This window comes from Ochotona curzoniae, unplaced genomic scaffold (genome assembly GCF_017591425.1).
Source record: "Ochotona curzoniae isolate NIBS_2020 unplaced genomic scaffold, NIBS_Ocur_1.0 contig_2210, whole genome shotgun sequence".
NCBI lineage: Eukaryota > Metazoa > Chordata > Mammalia > Lagomorpha > Ochotonidae > Ochotona > Ochotona curzoniae.
Genome location: NW_024465369.1, coordinates 46,236,266 through 46,253,537, shown reverse-complemented (window position 1 = coordinate 46,253,537; position 17,272 = coordinate 46,236,266). Strand labels below are relative to the sequence as shown.

The window sequence follows — 17,272 nt, the reverse complement described above, 5'->3', positions numbered from 1 at the left end:
CCAATTAAAAAAAAATAATAAAAATAAATCTTTTTTAAAAAAGAATATACTTAAGAATAAAGAATACTCAAATCTTGAATGCCATTAAAAGACAATCAAACTTTTCTTCTCAACTGTCTCTTCCCCTCTGCCCTAAACTCCTTTAGATTCTAGGCTTCCTGTTCCAGCTTGCACTTCATTCAACCTTAACCACTTTGAATCCAGAATCTTCTCTTTTTGCACAGCTTTTCCTTTTATCTATATAGGGAATTGCCTCAATTCCTAACGGCCAAACCTGAAAGACACTTAAAAATATCCTTTCTACTTGACCTTGTTCTATCACCTCTTTATACCTAAAAATAGCAGCTAACCAAAGGAAACAAAACGGACACAGTAAGTCTCCAAATGACAGCAGACTGATTCAAGACATAGCTGACTTTTCCATTACCATGTAAATGGCAAGTATTGGCAGGGTTTAGAAAAAACAGCATGTAGGATTATAAAATGGCTTTGTGCTTAGTCAATTACACGGGGTCTTGGGATTCTGCTCTCACTGAATGGACAGGGAAGGGCACATTTAGAAGGTGGTGAAATTAACGTGTCCAATCACAGTCTGGATTCGGAGGAGTTGACAGGAGTGACAGAAAATGGAAGAAATGTTTAGACTGGGAGATGAATCATCACTCCTATGCCAGAAAGAGGACAAGTGTGTCTAAAGCCCAGGTCGCTAGGATCAGACATTCTGTGCAACAGCTGTAAAAGAAAGACAGAAAAAGAAATGTACTAGAAGAAACTGTGAGAGGAAAGGAAAAATTATCAAGTGCTTTACTGAATTTGCAGGGCATTGCCACAATAGTATGAATATAGCTCTGGGGGCAGGCATGGCTTGACTGTAATCCTCCACCTGCAAGAACCTTCATCAATTATGGGCATGGATTCATGTCTCTGCTGCTCCACTTCCCATCCAGCTCCCTGCTATGGCCTGGAAATGCAGTGGAGGATAGCTCAAAGCTTTGGGTCTCTGAATCTGCATCAGAGATCCAGAGGGGTTCTTGGCTCCTGGCTTTGGATCAGCCCAGCTCCAGCCTTTGTGGCTATTTAGGGAGTGAACCAGTGGATAGAAGATAACTCTCTCAGTCTCTCCTTTTCTCCATAAATCTGCTTTCCCAATAAAAGTAAATATGTTTTTTTTTTAAAATAAGTTTGAAGTTGGTTTTCTTACTGTGACAGTCATCAGATTATAGATCACTAACATTACTCATGTGTTCCTTTTTGCTGAAATAGGATATTTCAGATATTTTATACAAAATACTGTATTCATCAGAATTAGAGGGAAACAGAAATGAAAAGGAAAATGAGGGAGAAGACCTCTGGGTAATAAGATGGATAAAGAAAGGGTAGTAATAAGAGAAGAACAGCCATAGAAATAGAAATAATCAAGTGCAAATAAAGCTATTATTTGCTACCTCCTCAAGCATTAGAACTTGCAACATCCATTTTAGCTTTAGCTCTCAAGAAATTCTTTTGAAACTTTAGCAAGAACAGCAATATTATGTCATCATTATAACAAACTCATGGAAATTAAGGCCTATGGGTTCTTTGTGACTTATTCCTCCTGGAAGCTAGAAGCAGAGTAAAAATTGAAAACAGGATAAATCCAGTCACCATGCCCTTCCTATAGGTACTGGGGAGTCCCCAACGGTAAGAAGGAATCAGGAGTTCTGTAATACTTCAGAAAGGTAACAAATAATAACTTCTCTAACACTTCAGAGATGTAACAAATAGTAAGTAGTGTACTGTACTGGGTCTGAAAGAAGTGGTTTCCCATGGATATCCTGGAAAGCATGGAAAGCTTCAAACAAACCTAAGTTCAAACAGATGATCTGTCACGTGTCAGAGTGGTCAATGTAAACAACCAGCTCAAATGACATAGTGGTCAAGCTTGTACTCACTGTGAGAGTTCTAGCAAGAGGCACCCAGGAAGTGTCTCTATTAGTGAAGTGTTTTCCCCAATGACATGGCACTGAGCGACAGTCACACATATCACATAAGGGTAGGAGACAGAGACATTATCTCATGGCTGAAAAAAAAGTTTTCATTTTTGTTTTCTTATTTGCTTTTGTTTACTTTTGTTCTTGTTTTCTGGATGAGGGATCATAGAGAGGCACTGAGGAAGGGTTGGGCGGTAACAGTACTGAATCCTGAGTCAACATGGGAAACGGGTCTCAGGAGCCCTGGGAAGAGGGACAGGCTCAACAAGGGCCTCAGAAACAGCACTCGACCAGGAGCTTCCAAACGGAGGTCTCTGAGTAGAGGCTAGAAATGAAAAAACAAAAACAAACAAACAAGAACAACAACAAAAAAAACTGAAGAGCATGGGCAGTTAGTAGAACCTGAATTCTTCCCTCAGTTCCCCCAAACTGTGAACTATGTCAAGAGGGCAGATTTCGGCCATGAGGCTTGCTAGGCTACAAGTTTGCCATTGACTGTGACTGAGCCAGAAATCCTACACACAGCGTTTTGGCCTGGAGCTGGACTTCACACCTACAAGCCCCACTTCAGACATTTACCAATACTAGTAACACTCTGAAGAAGCCAAAATCAACCTGACTTTAAATAAACCTCATCGCAGAAAGCAGTCTATATCATAGTTACCCAGATAGTGATTTCCCTATTGATCTCCTTAATAAGATCCCCACATTTAACAAGCTAAGGGTATGTTTACGTGTACTTAGAAAACTGGTTTGGTTTACATAGCTGAAGATATAACTGGAATTTTGGTGACCCCTTTTCCTTATTATAGGTTAAAACTGTAAGCCACATGTGACCAAACACCCTATGTAACATATGGAGTAGGATTATATATTAAAATTAACTTATGAATATTTATCTCCCAATTCATACTTGCACAGAATCAATTATTATACTGAGTAAAGCACAATTATTGTGGAAGTTGTCTTAGATAACATCTGTCTTAAAATGTGATTGAAAGTACTCTATGGTATTTTATGATCAATAATGTCCACGATATTTTAAATGTTTGCCTCAAAACAAACTGGAATTCCAAATGATCTAACTTAAAAGTGCCCCAATAGTTGCATTATGCATAATATTAGTTACTCTGAAATTATATCCTTATAAAAATGTGTACAATATGGAAATAAATATTGAGATACACCACAAAAGTAATATTTTCACCTTCACCATAGTAGAGCAAGCAGCGTCAACACTGACTCAAAGACCTCTGGGTCATTGCTAAGCGAAACTTTTTGTTTAGGTTACCCAGGTCTCCTAAAATATTGAATTCAGCACTTTGATCTGCCGTCTGCAGATATCCTTTGGCAAAGATACAGCTCTTTCTAAAAACCCTAATGAGGAACAACATCACACTCAAAGTTAACTCCGCAGATACAACTGATAATGTAAACTCCAAAGTCGGGATGACAAAGGAAGTCCTCCTGATCAGCAAAGACTGGTCTCTGGCCAGTAACTGGAAGATGGATGGACTTTGCCCGAACACACCATTGTCCAGATTGTATTAAGACTTTGTATGGTGACAGAAAAAGCAAAATGAGATATTACACTACTCCCAAGAAAATAAGCATAAAAGCAGGTTAAACTGGCTGTTCTGAACCTGTACGAAGTGGACAAAAATGGCAAAATCAATTGCTTGCATTGTAACTGCACTTTGCACGGATGTGGTGAGACTTTGAAAGACATGACAAGTGTTGTCTGACTTATGGCTTCAACAAAGCAGGAGGCGAGTATTTGTGCAAAAGGAGCTAATAAAGGACGTTAACTAGCCAAAAAAAAAAAACAATTTGGATTTATTGCTTGTAGGTAAATATTGAGACTGAACATGAAAATCCAGAGCTTGCTGGAATTAGAAAGTCTAGAACACTGGCCAACAAATTTGCATGAATATTGTGAACTTGTTTTGAGTATGCGAAGTTACCACTATGGCCATTTTATATGTACAATTATGACACAGCACAGACTCTGAAGATCTTTGAACTTGAGATTCCTAATATCAAATCAATTCACGTCAATGTTATATCTGAATGCTTAGAAGGATAAAAATCTCAGTACAGTGCATTTATATAATCTGGAATATTTCAATATTGTCTGATTCTGCATTAAATTATCAATTGATAAGAACATGAACATGTGGATGTAAAACAAAATGGCAGACAGTCCATTTTCAGAAACACAGATACTATGATTAGTATTAGTAAGGCCTAGTGTGCTGACACTGGTCTTTTTGAAGCTGATATTTTTAAATTGTTAAATGTCCTTATTCTTTATAAACTTAGTACAATGTTTAAATGAAAACCACTTTGGTAGCTTCATTTTGGGCCTTGTGTCAGCATTCGGACCGATGTTTGGAAATCAACATTTTGAACCATCTCACAGAAGTACAAGGCAACATTATTCAACTAATTTCTTTATGCTTATAACTTCAAGTGTTTTAGTCATTAGAAACATACACAGAACCGGAATTATTATATTAAGGGGAAGTATATCTGAAGTAAGTATAAATTAATTATGCAGAAGTTGTCAGGATTTTAAAATATATATCATAACCATATTTAATATTTGCTTTAGTAGTTTGTCACTCTTTCTAGAAGCAGTGTCTCATTGCATTTAAGCCTCATGAAAGCTTACAAGCTTTAATTTGTATAAACGTTATGAGATAAAATGATATAAAATTATAAAAATTTTATCATTAAATATTGGACACATTTAAACAAAAATAAGAAACTGCATTAAAATTAAACAGCTTTGTCATATTAAGCTATAGAAATATCAAGATGACACTGAAATTCTATTTTTTACTGTTAATTACATAGGTAATATAAGTATCCAAATACTCTTTCTGAATGATACAAATTTATGACTAAAATATGTTTTATTGGTACAGCACATGCTCCAAAAGTCTGTTTAGGATAAATTTAAGAAGTAAATTTCTTTACATTTATATTTCAAACATAGATCTCTAAATTGAATTTTCATGGGGTAAGATGATAGAAGTATGAAAAGCTTCAACATATCTTTCTTGATTGTCATGTTGATACATACCATGAAAATTCAATCTTGTAAAATATTTTCACATCATTTGATTCCATTTTTACCAATTTTTTGTTTTTAGTATCTAATTTAATTCAGCTCACAGATACACTTTTAAGAATTGAATCATCCTGGGGCCTGGAGGCATGGCCTAGTGGCTAAAGTTCTTGCCTTGAACAAGCCCAGGATCCCATATGGGCTGCCGGTTCTAATCCCGGCAGCTTCACTTCCCATCCAGCTCCCTGATTATGGCCTGGGAAAGCAGTCAAGGACGGCCCAAAGCCTTGGGACCCTGCACCCATGTGGGAGACCTGGAAGAAGTTCCTGGATCCTGGCTTTGGATTGGCATAGCATCAGCCGTTGCGCTTACTTGGGGAGTGAATCTTCAGACGGAAGATCTTCCTCTCTGTCTCTCCTCCTTTCTGTATATCTGATTTTCCAATAAATAAATAAATCTTTAAAAAAAAAGAATTGAATCATCCCCTCTTTCCGTCTCTCCCTCATTCATTCCTTTCTCTCCATTACTTCCTCCTTTCATTTTTTAATTAAAATATTTTTAACTGACACTACAGTCAATGATTTAACATTCCAATTAAGAATCCAATGAGAAAAAAAGCAGAAAGACCCTAGTTTAGCAAAAATATAAAATAAAGTTTACAAATAATAACTAAAAGGAAATATGGCAATTTTGCTCACATGTGCTAAATTTCAATGCAATCTCATATCTTAAACTTATAGTAGTATAACAATATTAAAAATTGGTTTGGGGCCCGGCGCAATGGCGCAGTGGTTAAGGTCCTCTCCTTGCATGCCCAGGATCCCATATGGGTGTCGGTTCTAATCCCGGCAGCTCCACTTCCCTTCCAGCTCCCTGCCTGTGGCCTGGCAAAGCAGTGGAGGATTGCCCAAAGCTTTGGGACCCTGTACCCGCATGGGAGGCCTGGAAGAGGCTCCTGGCTTTAGATCAGCACAGCATTGGCCGTTGCACTCACTTGGGGAGTGAATCCTTGGACGGAAGATCTTCCTCTCTGTCTCTCCTCTCTGTATATCCGCCTTTCCAATAAAAATAAAATAAATCTTTAAAAAAAAGTTAAGAAAAAAATTTAAAAAATTTGTTTGACAAAAATATAAACCAAAGTTCGATAAAACTGTCCTTTCAGAAATACAGATAGATGCATCAATTTCTTCATTTTTGTTGTTACTTGTTTTCTACTCTTAAATTTAACTCCCCAGTATGGGGAGGACATGCACTAATTGTCTTCCAGTGTCTAGCTTATTTCATTCAACATGATGTCCTCCAGTTTTACTCAGTTTCCACAAATGGTAGAATTTCATTGGTTTTACAGCTGAGTAATACTGCAGTGTACATATGCCACAAATTCTTGATCTATTTGCTGAGTTTTCACACTGGCTGATTCCCTATTTTGGCCTTTTTGAAGAGTGTTGCTATAAACAGGCTGGTGCAGATATCTCTTTGATATAACATGCTCATATCTTTTAGGTATATACTCAGAAGTGGGACTGACATAACATGTGGTAAATCTATTTCTACTTCTTGAAGAAATCTCCACACTGTTTTTTCTACAATAGCTGCACGGATTTTCAATTCCTCCAACAGGGTAAAAGTAGGAGGGAAGGTAGGGCTGCAGGTGAAAAGGAGGATAAGGTAAAAAGTATCATTATGTCCCTAAATCTGCATATTTAAAATATACAAAAACTGTTGATCAATATCTGTTCCTTTATGTCTTTTGGCTTTTATTTTACCTTTTGAAGACTTTTTTTTAAGATTTATTATTTTTATTGCAATGTCAGATACGCAGAGAGGAGGCGAGACATAGAGGAAGATCTGTCTCATGATTCACTCCCCAAGTGACTGCAATGGCGGGAGCTGAACCAATCCAAAGCCAGGAGCCAGGAGCCTCTTCAGGGTCTCCCACGCAGGTGCAGGGTCCCAAGACTTTGGTCTGTTCTCAACTGCTTTCCCAGGTCAAAAATAGGGAACTGGGTGGGAATCGGGGCTACTGAGACACAAACTGGCACGCATATGGGATCCTGGCACGTGCAAGGTGAGGACTTTAGCCACCAGTCTACCATCCTGGGGCCTCTGAAGATGTTTGTTGTTGTTGTTAATTTGAAAGATCACGTTACATAGAGAAGCAGAGACAGAAAGAGAGAGCTCTTCAATCAGCTTGTTCAAATGGCTGCTTTGGTCAGAGTTGAACTGATATAAAGCCAGGAGCCAGAGGCATTTTCTGCATCTCTCAACATGGCTGCAGGGGCCCAAGGACATGAGACACCCTTTGCTGCCCTTTCCAGGCCATAGCAGAGAGCTGACTGGAAGTGGAACATTCAAGACTTAAACTAGCCTCCATATGGGACGCCAACATCATACATGGAAACTTAGCCTACTATACCATGGTACTGGCCCTGGCATTTGAATTTTAGCCATTCAGAAAGGGGTGACTTTGATTTTCATCTCATTGACAGCTAATGTTGTTCATTTTGTCCTATATTTGTCAGCTCTTTGTACTTGTTTTTCAAAAGACTATCTGTTAAGGCCCTGTACTCATTTCTTAACTAGAATGCTATGTAGTCAGGATATTAATCCTATTTCAGATAGGAGTCATGCAAATATTTTTTCTATTCTGTTGGACAACTCTTCACTTTACCGATCTTTTGCTGTGCAGGACACTTTACATTTGATATAATCCCATTTGTTTAGTTTTGCCTTATTGCCTGTGCTTCAAGAGTCTTACCCTCAAAGCTATCCCCTACACCAAGGTCCTACAGAATTTTCCACACATTTTCTTTCAGGAACTTCATAGTCTCAGATGATAAATTCAGGCCTTTGATACATCTTGAGTTGATTTTTGTATATGGCAAGTTTCTTCTACATACATGAATCCAATTTGGCCAGCATTATCTATTATTTTTCTGCAGTGTATATACTGACATTTCTGCCAATAATTGGCTGTATGTGTTTTGCTTAATTGCTGAGCTCTTTGTCCCATTCCATTGATCAGTGTGTTGGTTTTCATTGTCAATACCATGCTTCTGTGGTTACCATGGCTTTATAGTATGGTTTGAAGTAAGATACTGTTAATTATTACTGACACATCAGATAGAGTGTTTTTGGTTGTTGGCTCTTCAGGGTCTTTTGTGATCTCATATAAAATTTATAATTGTTTTTTCTCATTACGAAAAGCTTAAAAAGTAGCAATTTTTCTAGTTCAGAATTTGTATCAGCAGTTATGTATTGCTTCAGATCTCTGGCTGACAGTAGGTTTAAAATTTTGAAAGTTGAATGGCAATGGTCATTCCATATTTGAAAGAAGAGTGGCTGAAGGACTTAGGTACTCATAGTCAGCACTGGGAAGTGCACAGCATTTTCTTCCTATTGCTTTTCAGAAAAACCTTTTATGCAACTAACAATTATAAAAATGAAGCTGTGGGCTAGTAATCATTTTTTGTGGGCACCACATGTTCTTGCTATGATGTTCATGTTTAAAACCCATGCTTTTGTTTAAAGATTCACATTCAGCTTGTGTAACTGAGAGTTTTCACAATATGCTCTTGCCCATCCTGATTTCAGTGGTAGTTGAGAAAGCTTGAGAGGGAGGTAAGTCAGCAGGGCTGTTTACCCACAACGAAGTACACATTTTAGGTTATAACTGACCTCTCAAATGTAATCAGTGGTCACACAGTTGATTGTGTAAAGGTAGAATTTTATTGAACACTGGATTAAACAGAAAGAGAGACATTTGTTTTACTCACTAATAGAAAGTCCTGTATGCCTCAGGACTACAATTTTATTCATTTAACTTCCTGGCAATAGCCTGATTCTCCTCTATAGTCAGAAAAGTGAAATTGGAACACTCAGACGTAAGAATCAGCAGGAACAACCTGCTTTAACTTGTTGCCCACATGTTATAATGGAACGATTTTCTAAGAGTGTAGTTGAGGCTAAGAGGACAGACTCAAACTCCGTTTCTAATAGAGAAACAGGCAACAGTGCCATGTGAATGTAATAAATGGAAATCAGATTGCTCCTAGATAATTAGTACCAAATGCTTGGAAAATCCAACCTCTAATCTATTGCCAAACCACTAGAACACAGCAAAAAGCAAACAGTACAGTCAAGTAATGGAAATTTCTCAGTATATTTAAATGACGATGAAAAATAAGGAACCAATTGCTAAAGTCAGTGAAAAGATTTCCATAATCTCAGTGTGACACAGGGATCCTTACATGCAGACTATTAAATACTGTTCCATTTGGTAGGGATGAAAACCATGACTGAACTAACGGAACTTAAAAGCATTCTGTCCTGGGCTAGTCAGTTACGAACAGTCATAGCTTAGGCACTCCTCTCATCATAACACATTGAAAACGCATTGGGAATCTGATGCACAATTAATTAGATCCATCAAGGCCACTTACATTCTAATTTTAGTGTGCTTAATGGGATTCATAACTCATTTCAATGCTTCTTTAAATAACATATACAGTGTGCCTCTTTTTTTTTTTAAACAAAATGATGACAATTTTAGTAATCTTGAAGCATTCTGTCCTTCGGTCTTCTAAGTTCAATATAAACAAATGAAATGTATAATCTTATTTCAGAGTTATAAACACAATAGGAATTTACTTTGCCAGCTACGGGGAACAGTTTGCAAGGTATTTTGTGTTCTTACTATGTGTCCTGTGAAAATACTATCCCAATTTCATAAGAACTGATGGAAAATATTTCTAGCATCACAGGTTTGCATTACTTCAGATTCATAGCAATCTATTTTAACAAAAGATACTTATATTTTAAAATTCTTTACAATTGTGGTTGTTTCTCAAATTCAATTTCAATAGTTTAGATCATATAACAAATCTCAAGTGACAATATTTGTAATAAATATAATTAACTTGCCTTTAAATTAAGAAATTTGGAACTTTTTAATAGATGTGAATTAATATAGCTGCCATAGATTATATAATGATTTATATCACAGCTACATACTATAATGAAAAATGAATGGGAAAATGCTTATTAATGTCTTTAAAACAAAAAATTTTCTTAATATATGCCTGAAACAGTAATTTCAAAATCTTTCGGGCTGACCAGACACTAAAGCAATTTGCCACTTAATTTTACATGTATATTCTAGCAATTTAGAAATTTTCTTGTAAAAATCAGTAATTTTCTTTTTCTATAGGTTTGTGGGAAGAATAAAATCTATTTGCAGACTTTCAAGAATATGACAGCAAATGATAGTCATGATGTTGGACATTTGTTATCTTTTTAAATTTTTCCTCCCGCCTAGCAGAAATTTTGTATTCCTGACTAACATCACATCCTTACCTGAAGCTCCTTCCTAACTCTGATCTAGATCTGGAAGCAGATTCACAGACTGATTCAGAGATTTATACAGATATATACTTGAGGCCCCCAAACTCCCAGTTCCGGGAAAGCTAATCCATTCTGGTAAGTGGTTATTTGAATACCTGTACCTAAATAAGAGACTGATAGAATTATGATTCCTTATGAAGGACTACACTATTGTAACAAAATGGGAAAAATCGGACGGGGGGTTGGAGTTTGGGGGGGAATCCCAGCCTATACAAAATTGTACCGCACAATTAAAAATTCAAAATAAAAATATATTTTAAAAAAACAAACAAAAAATATAAAATAAATGCATTAAAAGATTTTAAAAAGAAAAAAAAAACTTGTACTGTATTTATATAACTGAATCTACCATGAGAATTGCTAAATAAATGACTTCATTCACAGAGTCTATGTCTCTTTCACAAATTAACTTTCCTACTTACAGCATATAATGGTTATCTCAGCATCTCAGCCTATGGTCAAAGGAACATAGGAAAAAGCCACCTCCATATTCCCCTTGCCCCACATCACTTCTGAAACTTACCTAGTAACGAACTGTGTGAGATCACCAAAACACACTTGTAATCTCAACCCTGACTCTTCTCAGCTACCCAAGTGCTAGACTTAATGTACTTGGATGAATTAACAAGGAGCAGGTACATGTTTCATCAACATTTGCCAAACTCTTAGCTCCTGCTAACTATACCTTGCACCTGAGCATGATAGTCTTCGCCCTGCTTCTGTTAAGCAAGAAGAAGCACAATGAACATGACTGATTTTTGTTTGCATCCAAATAGCAATGCAGCTGGTTGCATTCTTTGGTCAAGCACAGGATGACTCAAAGTTATCTATGAATACGATAAATGTTAGGAACTCCTGATTCCTAGTAAAAAAAAAAAAAACAACCTTCTTTTTATTTAGGTTCATACTCCTAATTTTCTTCACTGCATGACTTTTTAAAAGACCCTAGAGTTGGGGTATTTCTTTGGGAAGCAAAAGTGAAAGGAGTCTGAGCCACTGCTCTGTACCTTGTGTGTGTAGGAATTGAGAAAAAAGTCATAGCTCTGGTAAGGAGCAAGCAGAAAAGATTTTAAAAAAAAAAAAAGCCTAAAAAAGGCCCTATAGAGGATCTCCAATTCTTCACTGTGCTTATCACTAGTACCTAGGACTCCCTCTCAGCCTCTCTTACTTCAGTTATAACTGCCCCATTATGAACCATATGCTATTCAATGTAAATCATAACTATTTCAGTATGAGAGATGAAAAAGTAACGAACACAGAAGAGATTTTTGACTGAGTTCTGAGGCATAACAAGTTTGAGACCCTAATGTAACTTCTTGGAAGCATTTTTATTTATATTGATTAACTGGTGAAATATTCTAGTATGAAACATAACAAAATTATATATATATGAAAGTTTTTAACAGGTGTATCTTAAGAAATGAACCAAAAAGAGCTTCCAAATGAAAGTTTGCGACGTCTTTTCAAAAGCCTTCAAACACAGTAATTATGGTTTAGTTCAAAGTATCATTCCACCAGTACAGATTCTTAAGTTTTTAAAATGAAAACTAAATGCAGGACCCGGAGAGGTAGCCTCATGGCTCAAGTCCTTGCCTTGCATTTGCCAAGGTCCCATATGAGTGCTGGTTCTAATCCTGGCTGATGCACTTCCCATTTAGCTCCCTATTTGTGGTCTGTTTGAAAAAAAAAAAAAAAAGCTTTAGAGGATGGCCCAAAGCCTTGGGAGCCTGCACCCGCAAGGGAGACCTGGAAGAAGCTCCTGGCTCCTGGCTCCGGATCAGCTCAGTTCCAGCTGTTGCAGCCACTTAGAGAGTGAACCAGCGCATGGAAGTTCCTGTTCTGTTCCTCCTCTCTCTTTAAGTCTGATTTGTTAATAAAAATAAATAAATCTTAAGAAAACAAGACAAAATGCAATACTTAGTAGAACCCATATTCTAAACAAAGCTATTTTATCCAAGTTACATTTTCCCTTGAAAAAAATGTTTTTTTTTTTTTTTACATTTCACCTCTCTCCAAAATGCCCCTTCACATAAATAATCTAGTAATGGACATAGCATTGGGAAAAGGAATTCAAAACAGTGACAAATTGGAAATACCCAACTTTGTACAAGTATTTAAATGTTGTTGGCCGAGACTACTGTTCATTTCAGTGTTGTAAATGCAACTGTCTCACTCCCAGTGGGAATCGTTGCTTTGTAATATGGGAAGTCATATTCAGATTGCCAACCCATTCCCCAAAAAAGAGACTGTGCACTCCAGAGGTGGATCTGCGTCACTCCTTAAGTTTCTCCTCAATAACAGCAATCAATAGGCATGAGGGTAAAACATGTCCCTACGAAGCAAAATTACATGAAATCCGAAGGGCAGAACGAGAGTTGCATTCTTCTAGAAATCATGGAGGAAAGAGAGACATGGAAAATAATTACCACCTGAATTATAAGAATCATTACAATTTGCAATTTACTTCGTCCACAAGCCTTCATCTCTATCCATATTTACTTTTAAACTGCTGCTCACAAAGCAGTATTGGAAATATTATAGAAATAATAATCTAGAAATGGCTTGTCATTAGAAAATATTGTATCTAAAGAAACTACACACCTAATCAATATACTTACTGCAGATGTTGATACTTGAGTTATTCTTAACTGATTTTCCAAATCCTGTACTTTGTTTTTCAGTTCCATATTTTCTGTTTCTAAGTCTTGGATCTAAAAAGAAATCATTATAGAACAACTTTCAGAAAATTTTTAATTTGAGAATTAATGGCTATTATGTTGACTACATTAATGAAAAAGATTAATATTATTTAAAATATTGATGTGCTCCTTTGAGCACAAGGAAATTATTGACTAACCCTTGGAGAATACTGGAGGACATTAAGTCACTGGAAAAACATATGAAATTTAAAACATTTTATGTATGACACTTTTTTATGTTTCCAATGCTGCTTCTATGTGTTTTCTTGCTGCACTCTGCAATGCATACCCACAATCGTTGAGGATAACCACAAGACAGTGAAACTGGCTTATGATGATTTGCATAGTGGAGAAGGAGTGTAATTTAATTATAAAGGAATCTGATCTGCATGGGAAACCACTTACCCAGCATCTGCTGCTTCTGCTGCTCTGATCCCCATGAGAAGCATCAGGAAGTGAAGCAAAGTCACATGAGAACACTAACTTCTTGTGGGAATTCAATATAAAATAGTTAAAAACTGTGCAGGGGATCAGCAATGAAAAATTATGGGAACACCGTGCAAGCAGTTCTAATCAGTGTGGGGGAATTTAATGGCAGGCCTTTTAAATCTGTTTGATGATTTGCAAGTTTCCCTGTATTTACATCACGCACATGTGAAATAACAAGCTCCGTTTACTCACTCTTTTCTGTAACCCTGCAATCTGCTTTCTGGTTTCAACATCTTTTCCTCCAGATTCTAGAAATTTCCTGTATGCCAGGTCAAATGCTTGGCCAATTGTTAACGTTATCTCTTCAGCCTTTATAAAAATCAAACAGAGATTGTTTTTTTTTAAATTATAATATGCCAAACTTTCCTTTAAATTAAGAAAAAAGAATTCACATGAGACACTTCAAAAGGGGAAGGACTAAGGACAGAGATTGTGTAAAGCAGCAAAGTAATCTACACTAACAGGATATTCAGTATCCACTGGGAAATGGTGGTTTTTGTTGTTGGTGGCGGTGGTGGTGTTTATTTATTTATTTTTTAATATAAAAGAAGAGACTATTAATGAATAGCTGTTAAAGTTCCAATTCTTTCTGCTGAACCTCTTTTTTATTGAAGTATTTCCTTTGGTAGTTGTTTTACCCTTGTCCTTGAATATTTAGTGCCCATTCCATGATAGCACAGTGCCAAGTGCAGTTCCTCTTGAAACTCCGCTACTTCATTCCTTTTCCCAATGAGGAGGTTTGGTCATGCCCTGGGCAGGTACAAAGAAGGAAGCTGACTGAGAAGTGTCTGTGGAAAAGTTGAGGTAAGTTCTCTTCAAATGGAACAACTGCAACTAAGTTCCAAGTTAATTTGGCCTGGTGGAAAGCAAAGATTCCCAGAAATTTCAGATTTAAAATAAAAGGTGAAGTCAGAAATCTGAAATTAAATATAAGAGCTGCCAATTTTAAATGATGACACGCTTTATTGGTAAAGCTTAGAATAGTTCATTGACTTCCAGTTTTGCACTTCACTACTTCCTTAGGGAAGTCTTTATCCAAAAATATAGTGCTTAATCTAGTTAAACACAAATACATCTCTAAAATTATTTAGACAACCAGTTGATCAAAGGAAAATGGCAATACACTGCAATAAGCGACAAATCACATATCAAATAAATAAATATCACATACCACCCAACAAATGTTCCATGATTCAACTTACTAAAATGTAAATATGGGTTTGGTATTTTAAAACCTGAGACAAAGTGCAAAATTAAAAGTAGCAGTGGGCCTGGCACGGTGACCTAGCAGTTAAAGTCCTCGCCTTGAACACACCTGGGATCCCATGTGGGTGCCAATTTTAATCCTGGCAGTCCCACTTCCCATCCAGCTCCCTGCTTGTGGTCTGGGAAAGAAGTTGAGGACAGCCCAAAGCCTTGGGAACCTGCACCCACATGGGAGACTTGGAAGAAGCTCCTGGTACCTGGCTTCAGATCAGCGTAGCTTTGGCCATTGTGGTCACTTGGGGAGTGAATCATGGGATGGAAGATCTTCCTCTCTGTCTCTCCTCCTTTCTGTATATCTGACATTGTAATAAAAATAATAAATCTTTAAGAAAAAAGTAGCAGTAAAATTGGTATTTGTGAATTATTGTTTCCAATTTTAAAATGAAAAACACTTGTATTTATTTAATAAATATAGAAACTTTTTTTTCTAACTCAAACTATGGGTTCAATTTGTCCTTTTATTAAAACTATGGTATTCTCCAATATGAAATTTATAAACTTATAGAGAACTGATTGATGATATTGTTGATTCATGACTCAACATCTGAATTCATATCAATCATAATAACATAAATATTTTTGAAAATAGACTTTATTCATGTGAAAGACACATTCAGAGATGAGAAAGGGATCTTGCACCTGCTAATTCTCCCATATGCCCACACTACTGCAGCTGGACCAGGCTGAAGCTGATGGAACTCAACCCAGCCCTCCCGCATGGTTTGCAGGAAGCAGTGTACTTGAATCCTCCCTTGCTGCCTTGTAGAGTGTGCAACTGTGGAAAACTGGAATGAGAAACAGTACAGAACTGAAAAAGCAGACACTGCAATAGAGCACGCAAGTGTCTTGAGACATACTTAAGCCACAGTACCAAATGTGTACTTCATAATCTCTTTTATAAGAAACATTCATAAAAAATTTAGCTGTCTGGTAAATATTTTAAATATATTATCCTACTTACTCGCATAATAAACCTAGTAGGTGAGAATCCTCATTATCCCCACAATGCAGATTGCAAAGCTGCAACTATGGAAGGTTCTATGAGTGGTCTAAGGTCTGCTAGTGAATGGGGTGTCCATCATTCAAGCCTAGACATTTTGACTCTACCATCCTCCCAGTTGGGGAGGGCGTGAGGAACATGCATGTTATTTTTTATGATCCTTATCTATACTCTTGAAGAATAGAATTTTTTTTTCTACTTACTACATGTTAAATTCTGTACTTAGCAGAGGTTTAAGATTGTAATCCTAAGTCACTGAAAGAAGAATGAGAAAGAAGGGTGGTAATGTGGAAGAGAAGGATAGGGTGGAAATATCATGACATTGTTACCTCTATCCAAAATATAAAACAAAAAATAAAAATAAACAAGCACACATGTGTGATCTCACTAAGAACATAACGGAGACCAGAGTGCCAGGAATCAAAGAAAATCAACAGAATGAGTCTGTACTAGCGAATAAAAGTAGGCTCCCCTGACACTTCTAAGTATACCTAAACAACAAAGCATTAGACTTTCTGTCATTGTGTATACCAACAATGTCATGACCCACGTAAAGGGAAGAAAGTTGGAGTCAAGACTGCATCTGATTTACTATAAAACTTAAGAGACTATGGGGGGGGGGGAGAGAAAGGGATGGGATGAGGGAGAGGGAGGAAGCCTTATGTCTACAAAATTTTAAAATGGAAAATAAGGATTAAAAAAAACCCCTATATATAGAAATGTATATATAAATGAAACACAAAAATGATACAATCTGAATTGTTATATACTGATAGTCTTCTCACTAAAGATACATTTATATATCCCTAGAAGGTCTCTAATGCTTACTGTCTAGTCACAGTTGCTGTAAACCACCACTGTCTTATCGTTACAGATCCAGCTCGCTCAACCTTGATGTCCTTAAAACGGATCATAACATTTGTATACTTCTGTCTCACTTTTTTTTTTTGCCAATGCAATGTTTTGAGTTTTACACACACTAAGTCGAGTCCATGCATTTTACTGCTGACTAGCATTCTATGTTATAAATATACTATGGCTCATTTGCCTCTTCGTGGATGTTCATTGTGCCTTTCAGACTTTTGTTATGAATAAAACAGTTACATACATGACCGAAACCTTTTTGTAGATATTACATTTTCATATTTCTTAGACAAAGTCCCAGAATGTAACTACTAAATAACGAAGGCACACATTTTAACATTACAGGAAAATGCCAAATTGATTTCCAAAGGAATTATGCCCTTTTGCATTCTGACGAGTAGGAAGAACAAGTTACTCCACCTTATCACAGTACAGTAGTCATTGTACTGCGTAAGGCTATATCAACATCGTTTTGATTTGTATTTTCCTGTTTCATGATGTTGGTCT

General features: G+C 36.6%; 1 protein-coding gene across 5 annotated transcripts in view; it reads right to left on the bottom strand.

Moving 5' to 3' along the window:
- Window positions 1-17,272, bottom strand: part of GULP1 (GULP PTB domain containing engulfment adaptor 1) — a 95,688-nt gene that overhangs the window by 14,057 nt on the left and 64,359 nt on the right. For all 5 annotated transcript variants that reach the window (XM_040972148.1, XM_040972147.1, XM_040972149.1 and 2 more), the window contains 2 exons: window positions 13,828-13,944; window positions 13,066-13,158 (listed from right to left, as the gene is read on the bottom strand). In XM_040972148.1, the coding sequence (XP_040828082.1) occupies window positions 13,066-13,158; window positions 13,828-13,944 (210 nt within the window). The remainder of the gene's footprint in view (window positions 1-13,065; window positions 13,159-13,827; window positions 13,945-17,272) is intronic.